General features: G+C 45.7%; 2 protein-coding genes across 2 annotated transcripts in view; one reads left to right on the top strand and one right to left on the bottom strand.

The window, feature by feature from the left end:
* steap2 (STEAP family member 2, metalloreductase) overlaps positions 1-670 on the top strand; it is a 14327-nt gene extending 13657 nt beyond the window's left edge. The window contains exon 5 of the mRNA XM_037694131.1: positions 317-670. Coding sequence (XP_037550059.1) covers positions 317-610 — 294 coding nt within the window. The 3' untranslated portion in view covers positions 611-670. The remainder of the gene's footprint in view (positions 1-316) is intronic.
* A 1420-nt stretch (positions 671-2090) lies between these two features.
* Positions 2091-3326, bottom strand: mos (v-mos Moloney murine sarcoma viral oncogene homolog). Its single transcript, XM_037694132.1, has one exon. It carries the CDS (start codon positions 3274-3276, stop codon positions 2260-2262), a length of 1017 nt encoding a protein of 338 aa, XP_037550060.1. The 5' UTR covers positions 3277-3326; the 3' UTR covers positions 2091-2259.
* Positions 3327-20688: the final 17362 nt, after the last annotated feature.

Raw genomic sequence — 20688 nt, 5'->3', positions numbered from 1 at the left:
GGATGAATGTATGTATGTATGGATGTATGTATGTATGGATGGATGGATGAATGTAAGGATGGAAAGAAGGGTGGATGGATGGAAGGATGACTGGATGGATGGACAGATGGAAGTATGGATAAATGGATGGATGGATGGATGGAAGGATGGATGGAAGGGTGGATGGATGGAAGGATGACTGGATGGATGGATGAATGGAAGGATGGAAAGATGGACAGAAGGATGGATGGATGGCTGGCTGGATGGATGTTAGAGCATGTTTTACAGAAGCATTGTCCTGGATCTCATTCTGCACGTGTCCCCTGGTCTCTTGCAGTCCACCCTGGGGTACATCGCCCTCCTCATATCCACCCTCCATGGCTTGCTGTTTGGCTGGAGGCGGGCCTTTGAGTTGGAGTCTTACCGCTTCTACCTGCCCCCCAGCTTTGTGGTGTCCCTGGCCCTGCCGGTCTGCGTCGTCCTGGGGAAGGTGTTGATGTTGCTCCCCTGCGTGGCCTACAAGCTCCACCAAATCCGAAAAGGACTGGACAGTAATCTGCAGAGGTGCCAGCGCTTGGAGCCGGTGGGCTCAGCTACCAACGTTTCACCAGAGAGGGTCACCATCATGTGATCATCGGGCTCTGACTGTCCGAGGATTACATCCTGCTTGTCTGGGTTCATGTAAAACAACATCACTGTACATTGAAAAACCTGTTTCACTTCTGGTGAGATGTTTTGCCGTACGTGTCCCGTGTCCTTGTGTACTTACTGCTGTTGAGGTCACGTGTTTGGGTGGACAGCATTCAGGGAGAAGTGTCCACTATGTCCTGCAGCATCTTAGGTGATTCTCAGATTCTTTTAGTCACAGAGGTGTGGATTCCTGTAGCAATCGTTTTGAACAAGTTCTAAAGGTTGTGCAACACATTTTATTTTAAAGTGGTCTCAGAGACAACATGGACTTCCTGAACCCACCTGAATTATGTTGTGGACGTCTCTAAACCATCTGAAGAACACCAGATCTGTGCTTTCATCCTGTGACTTCCTTTGTGATGTGTGGCTACATCTAGGCTTATGAGAAGTCACTCTGAAAACTTGTGTTGCCAAATCCAAGATGGCCACACCAATCAACGTAGGAAACAGTGCTTTTAGTTTTTATTTTGCTTAAAAGTATAGTTTCTTCAAATGATTGGGGTGGCCAAGGCCACCGTTGGTCACCCCCGGCCCCCTTGATCCTAGTTTTGTGTCACAATCTAATCTCCAACTTCCACAGCCTGGTGAGATACCACCTTTAGCTATCTTTAGCTACTACAAACTGCAACTCTGAATGTTCCCTCCTGCTGGTCAATTAAAACGATCTGTAGTTTATAACGTTTGATCTGTGATCTTCAACATTTTAAGAGAATCTCTAGTTTTAAGTTTCCTTCAGACTGACTGAAGACCTCAACCGGGACATGGACGGTCTTTGCAGAATCAGGGTGAGGTCTTCAGGGTGTTTTAAGAACGGCCTTCGGTTCCCGTCCTTGAACTTGATGTGTTCGAGGAAACGTCCAGGAGCAACCTGTCTGGACATGGACTGTCCCAGGACACGTCCAGAGATAAAACTGTCTGGACTCGTACTGTCCTCAAACAAATCCAGGAGCAACCCCTCCAGACGTGTTGCAGTGACAGCTGAACAGAACCCTCAAGCTCACAGGAGTCTGGTAGAAAACCCAAACTTGAAGGACAATGGTCAAAAGTTGAAGAAACATTAAAATTTATTTATTTTAAATGATTGACTCGACATGTCAGCATCATGGACTTCTTGTCCGAGAGGCTCTGAAGGCTTTATCTCCAGGCTGGTTCCGAGCATTCATCTGGAGATTTCTGAAGAGATCCAAACTCAGAGCCCACAGGAGAAGGTTTTAGTTCCCGTCAGGGAGGACCTGACCCTGGAACCCACAGACCACCTGATGATGGTGGAGCTGGTGTTTCAGTGAAACCTTCACAATAAGATGCTGTTTTGTTGATGCAAGAGCTCAGTTAGAACCCACCCAGGGGTTTATCAGATATTTTGCTGACAGGCCTTTAGTGACTGAACCCAGTTCCAAGACATTTAATGAAAACAGTTTTATTTAAAATACATTTATTTCATAAAACGTCACGTCTTACTCAGAATAAGATTTCACTAAACCCCCACCAGGACCAGAGTCCGGACCACCAGTTCTCTGAAGCTGGAACTAAAAAGTCTGAATTTAAAGAAAACCATTAAAAGCCTTCAGGTTTGTAAAACCGGATCCAGGTTCAGGTCTGTGAGTGGACCTGATCCAGAAGGTCCAGCAGGTCCCGGGCGCTGGGTCTGCTGCGGGCCTCTGCGCTCCAGCAGCGTCCCAGCAGAACCGAACACCTCCGGCCCAGGGCCGTGCGGAACACCGGGTGGTCCCGCAGCGACGGCCGCAGGTGCTGGGCCACCACTGCGTACTGCACGTGCTGCCGGTCCCCGGTGTAGGGGGGCTGCCGGGTCAGCAGCTGCCACAGCGTGATCCCGAAGGAGAAGATGTCCGCCTTGGAGGAGACCTGCTGGCCCCGGAGCAGCTCCGGAGCCCGGTGCGTGTAGGTCCCGCACACGTGGCTCAGGTGGGGGCTGATGGAGCTCATCTCGCAGTCCCGGTCCAGTTTCACGGAGCAACCAAAGTCCGCAATCTTACAGACGTCCGCGGAGGAGAGCAGGACGTTGGCGGGTTTGATGTCCAGGTGGACCAGGCCGTGGGAGTGGAGGAAGTTCAGACCCGCCACGATGTCCCGGGAGAACCGGAACCACCGAGCCTCCTCCAGTGGCTCCGAGCTCTCATAGATGACCTGCTGCAGGTTCCTGCTCCCCACGAACTCCATCAGGACGGTTCCGATGCTGCCTTCGTCCCCAAAGTCCGCCGGCACGCACGTGGTGGCCGCGATGACGCGCACGATGTTCGGGTGCTGCAGGTGCGCGGGGTTCAGCTCGGCCCAGAAGCTCTGGCGGGACGCCAGCGGATTCTTGGAGCTCTTCTTGACCTTCTTCAGAGCCACGGTCTCTCCGAGGTACTCGGCCCGGTACACGGAGCCGAACCCGCCGGAGCCCACGGGCTCCACGGAGCGCAGCTGGTCCCAGTGGATCACGGAGGACCAGGAGCGGCTGCAGACCCGCCGGTGCAGCCGGGTCTGGGGGACCTGCAGGCTGGAGCCGTGGGCCTGCTGGGCCAGAGGGCTGCTGCACGTGCTCAGCTCCACGGATGGGTACAGGTCTTTGGACAGCAGGCGCGTGACAGGGATGGGTGAAGGCATGGCGCGCGTGGAACAGGTGCGTTCAGGTGCTCAGCTGACTGAGCGCGAGACATGATGAGCATGAAGCAATGCATGCTGGTAATTTATTCATATTTACACCTCGACCTCCACAACACATCAGTTAATGTTTGGATGAATGCAGATCACCCGCCAGTTTTACAGTGACGTCATGATAAAACTGATCAATGTGATAAATCTGTAAATTTGACTTTCAAAGAGGAAAATCTGCATGACTGATGACTCTGGTTCTGGTCCAACAAGTCCAGGAAGCATTGAAGCAGAGACCCAGGTCCAGTCCAAGGACTGGTTCTGGTCATTTCATCATGAAGAGAACAAAAATAAAAATGTTGGACTGGGCTGCTGCTGTTAAGATCCTACAGTTCTCACACAATCCCAGTTCAGTTTGAGAACTGCTCCAGATCCAGTCTTCACATCAGAGCTGTCTGAAGTTTATTGAAAACATTTGAAACTTTACTGTAGTTTAACTTCAGGATTAGTCTTGTGTCTGAGTGTCTGCAGGACCTCCAGTTTCTGGGCTCAGAATGTTCTCTTCAGAAGAATATAAAGATTTTTCATTTTTTTCCTCCAAAAACCAGATCTAGTTTTTGAGTTTTTAAGCTTCTACAGTCAGAGCAGCTGATGAACAGTGATAGTAACACGCAGTACACTGATGATGAATGTTTTAAAGATGAGTGTTTTTCTGGACAGGAGTTGAACAGAGAATGAAGAAAACCTAAATGTTTTTGGTGCAAAACATTCAGTAGGAGTCCCACTGGAGAAGAACTGAGGGAGGTGTTTTCTTCTGGTCTGAGATGGCACAGAGTGACGGATCCTGGAGAGTGGAGGCAGCAATTTTATCCACCAACAACTGCAGTGGAGGAGCCAGGTGGTGGCCATTGGTGGCCGTGGCCCATGGATTAATCTTCAACCCCCAGTCATTGGAGGAAACTATACTTTTGAGCAATTTACAAGCTAGAAAGCATTTTTTCTTCAAATGATAAAGGTGACCAGTCAACATGTGTGTGTGTGTGTGTGTGTGTGTGGTAAGAGTGCTGTATGAATGTGTGTGTGGATGTAAATGAGGACACAGGTTGTGTTGTAAAGAGGTTTAAGTATCGTGATTAGATAGAAAGTAGCTGAACAGTCCATTAAACTTTAAACAGGGCAGCAGCTGAGGGTTACAATGCAGGCACAGGTGGGCAACAAAATCAGGCGCACATCCAGTTTTTCAAGCTGCGCACAAAAATAGGCAACACAAACAGAACCGTGCATCCTGCTGGCCACCTACTTGCAAATAGTGACTGAAGTCAAATGTTTATTTTTCTTCTCACATTTTTAAGTCTCCAACTTGTATTCAACAATTGCAGCTAGATAATAATTTGTTTTTTCCCAACTCGACTGGTTTGAGGCTGTTAGTGTGTGTTGTCAACTCTCTGACAGGGAGTAACAGACACAGATGGGTGGTTACCACGGTGCCTCCAAAGAGTTTAACATTTCTTTCTGTTGTACATCAAAGTGTAGGGATTCAGCTCAGAATATTCCAGAAGCAAGTCTGAAGTTCATGCCGGGATGCTGATGATGTTTTGTGTTGTTCACGTGAGTTAGTTGTGTTGGTGTGATTAACTCAAAAAGTTAATCAGTTGTAGAGACACAAACATCAACAAGTTCCTGAGAGTTTCATCAAAATTCATCCAGTGGTTCATTAGATATTTTGCTCAAAGTCTGCATTGACTCAGGTCTTGCAGAATGTAACATACGTGTTGAGGGTCAGTCTCTGCCTCCAACACCAGGTCTCGTAATTGAGTCCCCGAGGCTCAATGGGATTAACCTGTATACAGTAAATAAAGGCTGAATGCATGAATGAACGCACAACATTTTAGATCGGTATCTATCAAATTTACTGAGATTTGGCCAATTATTAACCTGTATTTTTAACACCCAATCATTTAGACTAGTCTGGACTTCAGGACGACTAAGGTCATTTTCACACCAGATAGTCCGGTAGACTCGGTTTGGTTCTGGACCAATATTCATGACCTTTTGTTACATTTGAGCTGGTAAGTTTGCATTCACACTGCACTGTGCAGTCGAGTCAACCTGTTGAACCAACCTATTCCCCTGCTCGCCTGTGGGGGCGCTGCACCAAGAACTACTGAAAGAAACGACACAAAAACCTCTGAAGACACGTCTTCTTCTTCTGTAAATAAAAATAAAAACGAAGTGGCATCAAGTTTTAGCAGTTTTAGGAGTTATATTTTGTCATTTTTCAAAAAAGGACTTTGCATGAGCAGAAGATGAGACAGAAGACCATGGAGAATATTGTTTTTCACACAAGTCAGCTGACGGCTCCATATAAGGTCAGAGAAATGCGTGTTTGTTTACCCTGTGGAGTGGGGCCGGTCTGTTTACATTCACACTGCACTCGAACCGTGCTGGAGTTCGCTTCTACCGGACCGAGACTTAGGTTTTAGCCTGGGCCAGAGTTTGCCTTTTTGTTCCGTGACAGAGTTCGATGGCGCGTTCACACCTCCCTAAACGAGCCGGACTTTTAAGGAAAATGAGCTAGAGTTCGATTAAAGCGGACTAAACAGGGCTGGTGTGAATGCACCCTAAAAGACCAAATCTTCTCTGTGGACCAGGCTGGCTCCTGGCTGGGTCACCTACAAGTGAATGGTTGTTAGATCCGAGGGATCTGGAGGGTACATCAAACTGCAGGAGGTCAGACAGAGACAGGACAACTGGCACATCCTGTGTCTGATGATCAATGAATAATTAATGTTTATTTATATAATGATTCATAACAAAGGTTGTCTCAGGGCATAAAAACATTAAAATACATTATAAAGTGCCAGTCAGTAGAAAATATCTATCTAAGGAGGCCAGCAGATTGTGTTGAAGCTTCACTTCATCTCCATCACCCATCCTGAGCAGCATGCTGGAGACAGTGGGAAGAAATAACTCCCTTTTAACAGGAACAAACCTCCAGATGAGCCAGAACTGGGCTCAGAATGGACGACTATCTTCCTCGACTGGCCAGAGTTGGAAAGGACAGGACAGAGACAAACTGATTGATAGGCCCAGGTATGGTTTCTATGGTCTAGATGTGGTTAATGGTCCAGGTCTAGTTTCTATGGTCCAGGTTTAGTTTCTACGGTCCAGGTATAGTTTATATGGTTCAGGTGTAGTGCCCATGATTCAGGTGCAGTTTTTTATGGTCCAGGTGTAGTTTCTGGTTCAGATGTAGTTTCTATGGTTCAGGTATAGTTTTCATGGTTTCCATGCCAAAACCATAATGTGAGTTCATCAAAGTGAAACCATACCGCATCGGTCGAGGCTCGAGTTAACAACTGCTGCCACTGGTGCTGTTGACAAACAGGGTGCCAGCGGATATTGTGCTACTGTTAGTGGAAGACGATGAGGAGGGAAACATGTCAGGAGACAGAGGGAGAAGAGGAAAGTCAAGAATGTAGAACTGAGGGTTGCAACTCTAAATGTGGGGACAATGACAGGCAAAGATAGAGAGCTGGCTGACATGATGCAGAGAAGGAAGGTAGATGTTTTGTGTCCAAGAGACCAAGTGGAAGGGCAGCAAGGCTCGCAGCATTGAAGCAGGGTTCAAACTGTTTTACCATGGTGTGGATAGAAAGAGAAATCGAGTAGAGGTGGTCCTGAAGGAGGAGTTGGCAAAGATTGTAATAGGGGTGAAGAGAGTGTCAGATAGGGTGATGTGCCTTTACGTAGAAGAAGAAGGTCTGGTTCTAAACATTGTCAGTGGTTATGCTCCACAGGTTGGATGTGATGGGGCGGAGAAAACACGAGACATTTATTTTCTAAACATAACGTCCCAGTGGCTTTTAAACCCCAAATGCATTACGGCAAAGACTGGTTCATCCCAAAGATCCAGTCCCCCGGCACAAACAGAGTAATGTTGTGTATGCTGTTCAGTGTCAGGAGGGCTGTGATCAGTCTTACATCAGGGAAACTAAACAGCCACTAGCCAAAAGGATGGCCCAGCACAGAAGAGCAACATCATCAGGCCAGGACTCTGCGATCTAAACTCATCTCCAGACAAGCGGTCACTCGTTCAGGGATGAAGATGTTCACATCCTGGATAGAGAGGAACAGTGGTTTGAGAGAGGAGTAAAGGAGGCCATCTTTTTGAAAATAAACTGTCCATCATTAAACAGGGGTGGAGGCCTCCGGGTTCAACTGTCCCCCTCGTACAATGCTGTTATTGCTAGTATCACTCAGCCCCCTGTAAATAGCAAACAGCCATCAGGGTGCTAAGGATCCATCGTTAGGCTGAAGGTCCTCCTTGATCATGTGAGCAGCTGGTTTTGGCTGTCAGCAGCAAACTGGTTGATCCACTACGAGAAGGTGCTATTTATAAGACTGAGCTGAATACAGCACCTCAGACTGAAGAAGTCTTTCGGATGAAAAACGAAACGTTTCTACAATTTTTTTAATTAGTTAGGTTTTTTTTGTGTGTTTTTTTTTTAATGTCCAGAGGACCAGATTTAACTTTTTTAGACGGGAATGTTGATGAGCCATACATGAAGCTCTGGGAAAGAGTTGTGGAAGCAAGACTTATGGCTCCAGTATACTTGCGCGGACCTTTTTCTGTGTGGACTCGACACACACTGTCCACAGTCGGTTGAGACTTCATACTCAAGTGTCCATCTTGAGCGGCTGTAGACCAGCTCTGCAGACAAGGGGCGTTTACCTTCGGGACAAATTGAGGTCGTCAATTGGTCATTTGCTGACACGCCTACTGTATTAATTAACAGGTTGCAAAAAAAAAAAAAAAGAGCTGGCAGCCCCAGCCACAGCGGTGTTCTGTGTGAATATGTTGATAATAAAAAGTTCTTCAAAAAAAACAAGGAGCACTGGCCCTGCAGCCCACACATTAGATCAGCCCACCAGGAAATCTCCAGATCATCCCGCAGACACGCTGAACCTGATTTTATTTTGCTCGTGACAAATTCCTTCATTTCTCACGATTTCAGTCATGGCATCAACGGAGGAGGAGGTAGACATTGCTTGCCTTTTGGAAAACAAACAAAATAAAAGGCCATTAAACCAGATTTTAGTGGGTGGGTGGGTGGGGGGGATTTAATACATTGGTGTCACATACGAACGTAAAAGCCTAATCCCGGCCACACTGTCAGACCACATCTCAATCTTCTTGGTCCCTGCTTACATGCCCCCGCTGAGACACTCCAGACCGGTACAAAAGAAAGTTAAATGTTGGATCCAGAACAGTGGTCCCATACTGAGAGATTGTTTTGAATGAACAGAATGGCAGGTTTTCAGAGAAGCTGCTGAAAATGGAGGATCACTTGATCTGGACCAATACGCATTCTCAGTTCTGGGTTACATTAGTACAACTACAGACACTGTCTCTACAATAAGATATGTTAAAAGCTACCCAAACAGAAAACTTTGGCTGAATGCAGAGGCGCACACCCTGCTGTAAGCCAGAAACACTGCCTTCAGGTCTGGAAGCTCAGAGGAGCTGAGTAGGACAAGGAAAGAGCTGATTGCTGGTATTAAGAGGGCCAAGGCCACATATGCACAGAGGATCGAGGGTCAATTCATCTCACAACACCCTCGGAGCATGTGGAGGGGCATTAAGCACATAACAGATTATAAAGAAAGGAGTGAACAATGCCCCAAAGATCCATCTCTGCCTGATGCCCTAAACAAGTTCTATGCACGTTTTGAAGACCCGAACAGACCACCCAGCACCAGACTCACCTCACTACCGGATGAAGAGCATCTCAGCGTGACCTCAGCAGAAGTAAGGAGTATTTTCAGGAGGATTAATCCGCACAAGGCAACTGGCCCAGACAACATCCCCGGAAAAGTGTTGAAAGAATGTGCCGATCAGCTCTGCGAGGTGCTGGCAGACATCTTTAACACCTCACTTACCCTGGAGACAGTTCCCACCTGCCTGAAGACTGCCACCATCATCCCAGTCCCAAAAAGCTCTACAGTGACTGGTCTGAATGACTATCGGCCAATGGCCCTCACCCCGATAGTTGCTAAATACTTTGAAAAACTGGTCATGACTCGCATCAAAACAACCATCAACATCAACAAGGACCCTCATCAGTATGCATACCACGAGAACCGATCAACAGAGGATGCCATCTCCTCTGTGGTCCACACTGCGCTCAACCACTTGGAGCAGAAAGACTCTTACGTCCATATGCTCTTTGTGGACTTGATATCTGCCTTCAACACCATGATCCCCCAAACCCTGATGGACAAACTATCCACACTAGGACTAAGCCCCTCCATTTGCAACTGGGTACTAGACTTCTTAACAAACAGACCACAGTTAGTGAGGATCCACAACTTCTCCTCCTCCACCATAACCCTCAGCACTGGCTTTCTTCAGGGATGTGTGTTGAGCCCCCAACCTGTTTATGCTGCTCACGTATGATTGTGCAGCTACCCATCCAGGCTGTCACATTGTAAAGTTTGCAGATGATACAGTGGTGGTGGGATGCATCACAAACAATGATGAGTCTAGCTACAGGCAGGAGGTGGAACACATGGAGAGCTGGTGCAAAGAGAATAACCATTCACATCAATGTGAAGAAGACAAAGGAGATGATTGTGGACTTCAGAAGGAACAAACACACCTACCCCCCCCCCCCACACACACACATAAGAGGTTCTGCAATGGAAGTGGTCTCCAGCTACAAGTACTTGGGTGTTCACATGAATGACAACCTCAGCTGGAGCAACAACACTACCAGCCTGATCAAGAAAGCTCATCAGAGACTACTTCCTCAGGCGGCTGAGACGAGCAGGTCTGGGAAGCTCAGTCCTCACCTCCTTCTACAGGTATGCAGTGGAGAGCATCCTGTGCTCCAGTATCAACGTGTGGCATGGAGGCTTCACAGCTGCAGAAAGAAAAGCTTTGCAGAGAGTGGTGAAGGCTGTACAGAAGACTGTTGGAGTCAGTCTCCCCACCATCACAGACATCTACACCTCCAGATGCAGGAAGAGAGCCACCTGCATCATGAAGGACCCCACTCACCCAGCACACACACTTTTTGCCCCACTCCCCTCAGGAAGGAGGTTGAGGAGCATTAAGTGTAGAACCACTAAACTGAGGAACAGCTTCTACCCTGAGGCTGTTAGACTCATGAATCTCTAACTAGGATAAGCACTGTGAAAAAAATCACATCATGTTGCTGCTGATCTGTTTCAATGTTGTTGCTGATCTGTTTCATGTTGATGTGTTCATGCGTTCTCATCTGCTTACACAGACTCATGTTCATGTTCGTACTGATGTTCGATGTAATGTTTATATGCGTGCTTAGTGTACATTTAGTTGATGTTTTTCTTAGTTCATATCTTAGATCTTATTACTGTTTTTCTTATACATTTTATTGCTGGATGTAACTGGGACCCTGTGTACATAATTTCGCTCCACCACATGTTGCACATGTGGTGCGAATGACAATAAAGAATCTCTGACTCTCTGACTCTGACATACAGAACTTTCAGTCACTGGGGCAGTTTATTGTGCGACACCGAGTATGCAGATGCGGTCATAAAAATTGAGCTTTGCACGGACATGCCCTGCAGGCGTCCGCTTCGACTCTAATCCGATAAGCGCGGACCTCTGCGGACTGACATACGCCCGACTATACTGGAGCCTTTAGACAAGAGGTGACTATTTGTGAGCAGCATTATGGTTTCATGCCAATAAAGAGCACCAAAGATGCTATCTTTGCTTTGAAAATTCTGATGGAGAAGTACAGAGAGGGTCAGAAAGAACTCCATTGTGTCTTTGTGGATTTAGAAAAAGCATATGACCTTAGAGCGGTGGAGGTGTGCACTTGAAAGAAGAGGAATGAAAGTCAGCCGTAGTAGGACAGAGTACGTGTGTGAATGAGAGGGAGGCCGGTGGAACAGTGTGGCTACAAGGAGCAGAGGTCACAAAGGTGCAGGGCTTCAAGTACTTGGGGTCCATTGTCCAGAAAAATGGGGAGTGTGGTAAAGAGGTGAAAAGAGAGTCCAGACAGGATGGAGTGTATGGAGAAAAGTTTCAGGAGTGATTTGTGACAAAAGGGTGTCAGCAAAGGTCAAAAGAAAAGTTTACAATACATTGGTGAGACCAGCTATGTTGTATGGTCTGGAGACAGTGGCATTGACAAAAAGACAGAAGAAAAAACTGGAAATGGCAGAAATGAAGGTTGAGGTTCTCCTTAAGAGTGACGAGGATGGATAAGATTAGGAATGAGATCATCAGAAGTACAGCACAGGTTGAACAACTGGGAGATAAAGTTAGAGAGGCCAGACTGAGATCGTTTGGACATGTACAGAGGAGGGTCAGTGGGTATATTGTTAGAAAGATGTTAGCAATGCAGTTGCCAGGAAAAAGACAAAGAGGAAGGCCAAAGAAAAGATATATGGAAGCAGTTAGAGAGGACATGGAGGTAGTTGGAGTAAGGACAGAGGATGCAGAGGACTGAGTGAAATGGAGAAGGATGACTCGCTGTTGCGATCCCTGAAGAGGGAAAAGCCGAATGAAGAAGAAGAAGAAGAAGGTGCTGTTTCAATGGTCCAGGTGTAGTTTCTATGGTTCAGGTGTAGTTTCCATGTAGTTTCTCTTGGCAACCCATGGATGTTATTTATTCCAAATAAACACTGATATCTGGCTGTTCAGATTGATAAAGAAGGATTTAGTAAGGAAGATTGGCAGATTCTGAAACATGTATAGAAATTTAGGAAGTAATGTATATTCATTTTTACAGAGTTTATTCTGCCCCCCCCCCCCCCCCAGTGTGTGAGGCAGAGATTGCCATCGAGCAATGTCCTGTTTAAGGTTTGCCATGAAAGGTAGATAATTGGTTTTATAGAGGTTCTTATGATCTCGAGTTACCCAGATCCCAATGTACTTAAACTTTTTAAAACAAATTTTAAAGGGATAGGTGTCCAACATTTTCTTTTCTATAGAAGTCACAGGCATCAGTTTGCTCATTTGAAGGTTGACCTTATAGCCAGATAAATTCCTGACTTTTTGAAGCAAAGTAAGTAATTCAGGGATACTGGTAAACGGGTCTGATATATACAAAAGCATGTTGTCCACATTTAAAGAAACTTTGTGCTCTGTACCTAGTCAATTGATCAGAGTCAGAGAGATTTCTTTGTCATACACACCCCATGTGGTACATTTGTGGAACGAGATTATGTACTCAAGGTCCCAGTTACATCCCACAATAAAATGTAAAAAAACAAAAAACAGTAATGAGGTCTAAAATATGAACTAAGAAAAACATAAACTAAAAATATGCTAAGCACTAATAGCATAAAAACAATACACCGAGCAGCAGCACGAACATGAGTCTGTGTGAGCAGACGAGCATGCATGAACACAGCAACATGAAACAGATAAGCAGCAACATTGTTCATTTTTTCATTTACCCTTTATTTATACAGGTAGTCTCATTGAGCCACAAGAACTCATTTTCAAGAGAGACCTGTTTAGGGAGCAGATGGGGGTTAAGGGCCTTGCTCATGGGCCCAGAGTGGGGCGAATGGGGGTGGGGGCTGGTGTGGGTGCTTCACTTACCCCACCCACATTTTTGATGTTGTCGGTACCGGGGCTTGAACCAGCAATCTTCCGATCACAGGCCCACCTTCTCTAACCTCTGTGCCACTGCTCCCCAAAAGTCTGTTCCCTGACCGGGAATCAAACCCGGGCCATGGCGGTGAGAGCGCCGAATCCTAACCACTAGACCCCTAGGGAACATGATGTGACTTTTCACAGTGATTATCCTGGTTAGAGATTCATGAGTCTAACAGCCTCAGGGTAGAAGCTGTTCCTCAGTCTAGTGGTTCTGCACTTAATGCTCCTTGACCTCCTTCCTGAGGGGAGCGGGGCAAAAAGTGTGTGTGCTGGGTGAGTGGGGTCCTTCATGATACAGGTGGCTCTCTTCCTGCATCTAGAGGTGTAAATGTCTGTGATGGTGGGGATGCTGACTCCAACAGACCTCTGTGCAGCCTTCACCGCTCTCTGCAAAGCTTTTCTTTCTACAGCTGTGGCCTTCATGCCACACATTGATGCTGGAGCACAGGATGCTCTCCACTGTACACCAGTAGAAGGAGATGAGGACTGAGCTTCCCAGACCAGCTCGCCTCAGCCGTCTGAGGAAATAGTCTCTGATGAGCTTTCTTGATCAGGCTGGTAGTGTTGTTGCCCCAGCTGTACTCGTAGCTGGAGACCACTTCCACTGCAGATCCTCTTTTATTCGGGGGGGGGGGGGGGGGGGGGTAGGTGTGTTTGTTTCTTTTGAAGTCCACGATCATCTCCTTTGTCTTCTTCACATTGATGACATCACATTGATTGATATTCTCCTTGCACCAGCTCTCCAGGTGTTCCACCGCCTACCTGTAGCTGGACTCATTGATGTTTGTGATGCATCCCACCACCGCTGTATCATCTGCAAACTTTACAATATGACAGCCTGGATGGGTAGGTGCACAATCATATGTGAGCAGAGTAAACAGGAGAAGGCTCAGCACACATCCCCGAGGGGAACCAGTGATGAGGGTTATGGTGGAGGAGGAGAAGTTGTGGAGCATCACAGACTACGGCCTGTTTGTTAAGAAGTCTAAGACGCAGTTGCAAATGGAGGGGCTTAGTCCTAGTGTGAGTAGTTTGTTCATCAGGGTTTGGGGGATCATGGTATTGATGGCAGACATGAAGTCCACAAAGAGCATATGGACATAGGAGTCCTTTTGCTCCAGGTGGGTGAGAGCAGTGTGGACCACAGAGGACATGGCATCCTCTGTTGATCGGTTCTCATGGTATGCATACAGGTGAGGGTCCTTGTTGATATTGATGGTTGTTTTGATGTGGGTCATGACCAGTTTTTCTAAGCTTTTAGCGACTATTGGGGTGAGGGCTACTAGCCGATAGTCATTCAGACCAGTCACTGTAGAGCTCTTTGGGACTGGGATGATGGTGGCAGTCTTCAGGCAAGTGGGAACTCTTGCCAAGGTAAGTGATGAGTTAAAATGTCGGCCAGCACCTCGCAAAGCTGATCGGCACAGACTTTCAACACCTTCCCGGGGATGTTGTCTGGGCCGATTGCTTTGTGAGGGTTAATCCTCCTGAAAGTACTCTTTACTTCTGCTGAGGTCATGCTGAGAAGCTCTTCATCTGGTGGTGAGGTGAGTCTGATGCTGGGTGGTCTGTTCGGGTCTTCAAAGCATGCATAGAACTTGTTGAGGGCATCAGGCAGTGATGGGTCTCTAGGGCATTGTTCACTCCTGTCTTTATTATCTGTTATACACTTAATGCCCCTCCACATGCTCCGTGGGTTTTGTGAGGTGAATTGACCCTCTATCCTCTGTGTATATGTGCCCTTGGCCTTCTTAATATAGCAACCAGCTCTTTCCTTGTCCTTCTCAGCTCCTGTGAGTTTCCAGACCTGAGGGCAGTGTTCCTGGCTTCGAGCAGGGTTCAAACCTCTGCATTCAGCCAAGGTTTTCTGTTCAGGTAACTTTTAACATATCTTATGGTGGTGACGTCATCAGTACATTTAATAATGTACCCCAGAACTGAGGATGTGTATTTTTCCAGGTCTAGTCTCCGGGTCTTATCCCCTTAATGATGAAGTTCTGACACAAAGCTACCACCAATGATTTTATCGCCAATGCAAATAGAAATGGTGAGAGTGGGCACCCCTGTCTCCTATCCTGCTGCAGTTCGAAATAAGAAGATATGTTACAGTTGGTGTGGACCGCTGCCATTGGGGATGTATATAACAGTCTCACCCATGATATGAATTTGGGACCAGACTTAAATAACTTTAAAGTCAGGTTGCCCCACTCCACCTTGCCAAATACTTTCTCCACATCTAATGAAAGAATGACTTTGTCACATGTGTGTTTGGGTGGACTAGTAGTATAAAGCACATCAAGCAGCTACCTAACATTGAAGAAAGACTGACGATTTTAACAAAACCCATCTGGTCAGGTGAGACAATTGTGGGGACCACCCACTCAAGTAATTTTGCCAGGACCTTTGCAAGGATATTAACATCAGTATTTATGGGGGGAGTGGTGGCGCAGAGGTTAGAGAGGTGGGCTTGTGATCCGAAGATCGCCGGTTCACGCCCCGGCCCTGACAACATCAAAATTGGGCTCAATTGGTAAACCGATCAATGCCAGAACACAAATGGGGAGCAGGCCGGCAGGGGTGGGGGTGGTTGTGGGCCGGTGGGTGTGGGGTGGTGGTGCAGGGGGGTGTGCAGGGGGGTGCGGGAGAAGTGGAGGGAGCTTGTGGGTCCTCAAGTAGATGTTATTTCCTGCATTTTGGTGTGGTCTAATTTAACAGGTTATTAAACATCTACGTTTACCTACATTTGTAAACACATGATTCATTAACTATTTTAGAGAGCAACAACAGGTTGTGTGTGAATACAGCAACTCTAATTCTGTGTCCTACTCCCCCCCCCCCCATCAGATCCGGTTTTTAGTTTCATTAAGAGTTTTCAAGCCTTTCAAGACATTCCCTGATGAACATTAATGTATTTTTTTTCCAACATTAACTTTAGACATAAACTTTTGATTCTCTAATTATGTTACCCTTCATGTTTCTGTGCCAAACTCTCCTCCGCTGAATTCAGTCCTGCGCGTTTTTGCTCCTGCTGCTCCAGTCTGAATTACAACTTCCTTCTCGGTTGTCCAACTAAGGACAATCCATCCATCCATCCATTTATATTATGAAAGTGAATTGGACTGCCTTTTCGACGTTTTGATTGCTGTTATTTTGACAAATTACCGCCGTTGTTTTGATACGCTATTAATGTGAATACACATGAATCATTTCTCTCATTGTATTTTTTTTTTTTACTCTAACTATGCTTTTTTATTTATTATGTCTGAAATGTATGTGTGAGTTCACATCAGCAGTTGTGCACGCTCTGTAGAGCTGTCTGGAGACGCGCCTATGCATAAGGTATGGCAAACCAAGTGGCCCATTAATAGCCACTTTTACCACATGCTTGGCTATTTAATGGGTAAATGGACTCTACTTATATAGCACCTTTCTATCTTATCGAGATACTCAAAGCGCTTTACACTACAATCTGTACCCTCATTTACTTATTCATACAGCACTCTACTAGATCTCTACAAAGTTAATTGAACAAATCATTCTAAAGAGACTAATCAGAGCTTTATCACATTCATACACCAATGGGACACACATCGGAGGCAACGAGGGGTTCAGTGTCTTGCCCAGGGACACTTCGGCATGTGACTGCTGGTGGATTCAAACCCCCAACTCTTGCATTGGAGGACGACTTTTCTAACCACTTAGCCACAGCCGTCCACTTGTCTTGCCATTTAGATGAAGATGCTTCGTCCTCGCGGGACATTCTGTCCGCTTCTCTGCTAGGCAGAAGCGTGTGCGTGAGCTGGTGCACTTGCTGCAGCCGTAATATCCACTCCACAAACTGGGCAATGTCTCCTTTCTTTGTATTTTTAATAAATAATCAAAATAAAAATGCTCAATGACTTTGGACTTTTAGGGGCGGAGATTTGAGTTGCTGGATCCAAGCAAACAGTTGCTGGAATGCACCCGGTCAAAATGAAAAAGTTCCCAGATATTGTTCCAGCAGGATCCGGTTCAAATTAAGCACTGCGATTGACGCATGGACAGTGGCAATTCCAGTGCAGCAAACACACTCAAACACAGACCTTAATAAGGGTGAGGAGACTTGAGAATTTCTTAAAAGCTCAGATGGGAAGCCATCTGGTCCAGGGGATTTCCCATTTTGCATATCGCCGATTGCGAAGTTTATCTCAGAAACAGAGAACTCCCTCTCCAAGTCCCCAACGAGATCCGGATTCAGTGAAGGAAGTTCAAGATCTCCAAAAACGTTCTCCATGTTCGATACATTAGCTAATGACTCTTTCGTATACAATGACTGATAACATTTACTAAAACGTATTAATTTCAGCATTGTCCTGACATTCAGCTCCCGGTACATTGTTTATTGCTGTAAAAGTTTGGTTGGCTGACTGTCGCCGCAACTGATGCGTGAGCAAGCATCCAGCCTTTTCACCATGTTCATAGTAACCCTCTCTAGATTTAGAGATTAAGTATTCTGCCTGCTGAGTAGACAAAATATTAAATTCAGTATGACGTAACAAACGTTTTTCATTAAATCCCGTGAGGGGGTGTGGCTATATTCTCTGTATAATTGTAATATCTCATCCGTTAACTGTATACTGTATATATGGACGTACCAACCCCTTCTTTTTTGCTTGCACAGTAAGAAATTATTTGACCCCTGAGGTAGACCTTTAATGCCTCTCTGACAGTACAGAGTGGCATTTCTGGTGTTCGGTTAACTCCGAGGAACAGTTCAAGTTCAGATGTAAAAAATTTGGTAATGTCTTCCTGGGACAAATGTAAGGGGTTGAATCTCCAAGGATGAAATACAGATTTTGTGACTGGGATAACCATTTTCATAATAAGTGGCCCATGGTCTGAGATGACCATGGCCCCATAGTCACATTCCTTCACCAAAGGTAGAATTCATTTATCAAGAAAGAGATAATTGATTTGGGAGTACGTCTTATGGACTGGGGAAAAAACGAGTATGATCTTGAGGTGGGGTTACGGAAATGCCATACATCAGCCACAACATACAATTCAAGGAATTAATTGATTAGCAGAGCAGAGTGGTTGTCCCCATCAAATTATGGTCAAGAGATGAACGTGCACAATTTGTGTCACCGCCAATTATACGGCTATGTGTTGACATATTCTGTATTTTTGAGAAGAGGTTACTAAAAAGTCTAGAGTTGTCCCAGTTGGGAGCATACACCAAAACCAAGATCACTGGGTGCGTGTACAACTTCCCCAACACTACAAAATACCACCCAGCATTATCAGCATGGACAGTCGAGGCTGCACCTGTTTATCAACTATAATAGCTACCTCTGTTGATTTGGATTGGAAATTAGACTAAAACACATGACCATTTCCACTATCTGCAGAACGCACATGGGTCTTCTGTAAAAAGGCAATATCAGTGTTCATCTGTTTTAGGTATGACTTAATTTTTCTGATTTTTACTGGTCTATTAAGGGATTTCACATTCCATCTTACACATTTAACTGGGCAGCCACTAGAGTGAACAACATCCTTAACGTTGGGCATAATTAAACAGCAGGAAATAAATTACATACAGAATATCACAAGCCAATACCTAGTAAAAAAAAATCCAAAAGACTGATCCAGTATAAACCCACCCCTCTCACCTACCTGAACAAGGAGAGAACAAAAAACTCTCAACTGAAAATCCACACATTAGTGCTTACTTAGAGAACACAATCCAACCATCTTGGCTCCCATCCGCCCATATCTAATATAATAGTGATTCAAAAAACACAAAAATAAACAACAACAAAAACAGAAGCAAATATTACCGTAAATATCAAATGTGTATGGCTATAAAATTAGAGCATTAACACTATGGATCAGTAGAGAAAAAGAAGAACGCTCCTATTATATGTTGCGCACTGTATACCAAAACTTATGATAATCAGTTCAAAGCCTTAACACTGGACACTTACCCCATAATACAAATAAGATATTACAGCAGTCAGATCAGAGTGTTAACACTGTGGGATCACTAAATAAAGAAAACGAAAAAAACACTCCTATTACAGGGGTGCACTGTATACCAAGACTTACGGTAATCAGTTCAAAGCATTAACACTGTGCACTTGCCCCCAATACAAATAAAACGTTGTACATACTGCCACCAGAGGAGCACAGCAAACTGTTAAGCCAAACACAAGTTTAATAAAAGTTGTTGATTGAAAGAGGCCGGTCCTGTGATTTATTTTATTTGTTTTGATCCTCGCCGCCTGTCGCTGTAATATTTTTCTTGATGTATTCCACCGCTTTAATAGAGTCAACAAACACCTTGTCAGTCCCTCCATGTCTGATGTGAAGCTGTGCCGGAAAAAGAAGTCCGTACTGGACCCCAGCTGGTTTCACAGGAGCCGCTTCGCCTCCATAGATGCTGCTCGTTCGCTTGCCACTCCCGTGCTGTTGTCAGCCGCAATTAATATTGTTGATTCTTTGAAGTGGATCAAGCCACCACTGCGCGCCCGCTGTAGTATTTCCACACTTTCTTGATGGCAACGAAGCCTGGCCACGAGAACTCTGGATCCTCCATCCGAGCCTCTTCTGCCAGGTGTCCAGTACAAGAAATCAATCAGCGACAATTTGTCCAGTTTTAGGACCTTCATTAGCATTTTAGCTATCATTGTAGATGAGCATTCACCTGCCACCTCAGGAAGTCCAATAACTCTAATATTATCATGTCTCGTATGTCCATCCACGGATTCAAACTGTTTTTTAAGCCCATCAACTTCACTCTTTAACTCCATCACCATCCCACACAGCCTTTCCATCTCATCTGAGTATAAAGAAAGACCATTTTCAGTCTCTGAAACACCAAGTTTAACTCGGTCAAGCTCCTCTCTGAGGCTAGCAGTAGTATTAGCAAGCTCCGCTTGGACCACTTGCAATTCACTCTTGATAAAATTAAAATCCTCCGTCAGAGCTGCTTTTTGTTCCGAATAGAGGCCAGAATGTCTGACCTCAGAGTCGACTCATCTGTTCCTCCAGAGCTTGGCGAAGGTGGGGCCAACACACCTGCAGGTCCACCTGTTCCTTCATCATGATGGCTCGAGGCTGTAACGATGATAATAGGTTGTGAGGGTGAAGAGACCGAAGCTTTCAACTTTTTTGGTTCGAGGTCATGTCACCAGCTTGCTGATTCAGTTACGTGGCAACACCAGTCTTAGAAAGAAAATCCAGCTTGAAAGCAGCGAGGATGCAATCATAACAAGCAGTTTTTCAGCAGGGCCAACTGGAGCTCAGCCAAAATGCAGCTCACATGTCCGTCGCCATGTTGCTACGCCCCTCCCGTCCCCCCAAGCTGGTTTCTGACAGTTTGTGCAGAAATTCTTTGGTTATGCAAACCAATTGCTGCAGCTGGTGGCTGGTCTCAGATGATATTGGAAGCGAAGATGCTGGATGTAGAGGTCCTGGGCAGGTGTGGTTACACGTGGTCTACAGTGAGGCCAGTTGGATGTACTGACAAATTCTCTGAAACACCTGTAGAGATGATTTATGATAGAGAAATTAACATTAATTTCATGGCAACAGCTCTGTTGGACATTCCTGCAGTCAGCAGCCAACTGCTGCTCCCTCAAAACCTGCAACATCTGTGGCCTTTTATTGTGGTCAGCCTAAGATACACTTGTACAATAATCATGCTGTCTAATCAGCATCTTGATATGCTATAACTGTGAGGTTATAGCATATCATCAAAATGGCTGCAACTCTCA

This window comes from Nematolebias whitei, chromosome 20 (assembly GCF_014905685.2).
Source record: "Nematolebias whitei isolate Nwh7 chromosome 20, NemWhi1, whole genome shotgun sequence".
In the NCBI taxonomy this organism is placed as follows: domain Eukaryota; kingdom Metazoa; phylum Chordata; class Actinopteri; order Cyprinodontiformes; family Rivulidae; genus Nematolebias; species Nematolebias whitei.
This window is presented reverse-complemented; position numbering and strand designations above follow the sequence as displayed.

Excerpts from the sequence above, each read along its gene's own strand:
- mos (XM_037694132.1), bottom strand. The coding sequence starts at position 3,276 with ATGCCTTCACCCATCCCTGTCACGCGCCTGCTGTCCAAAGACCTGTAC.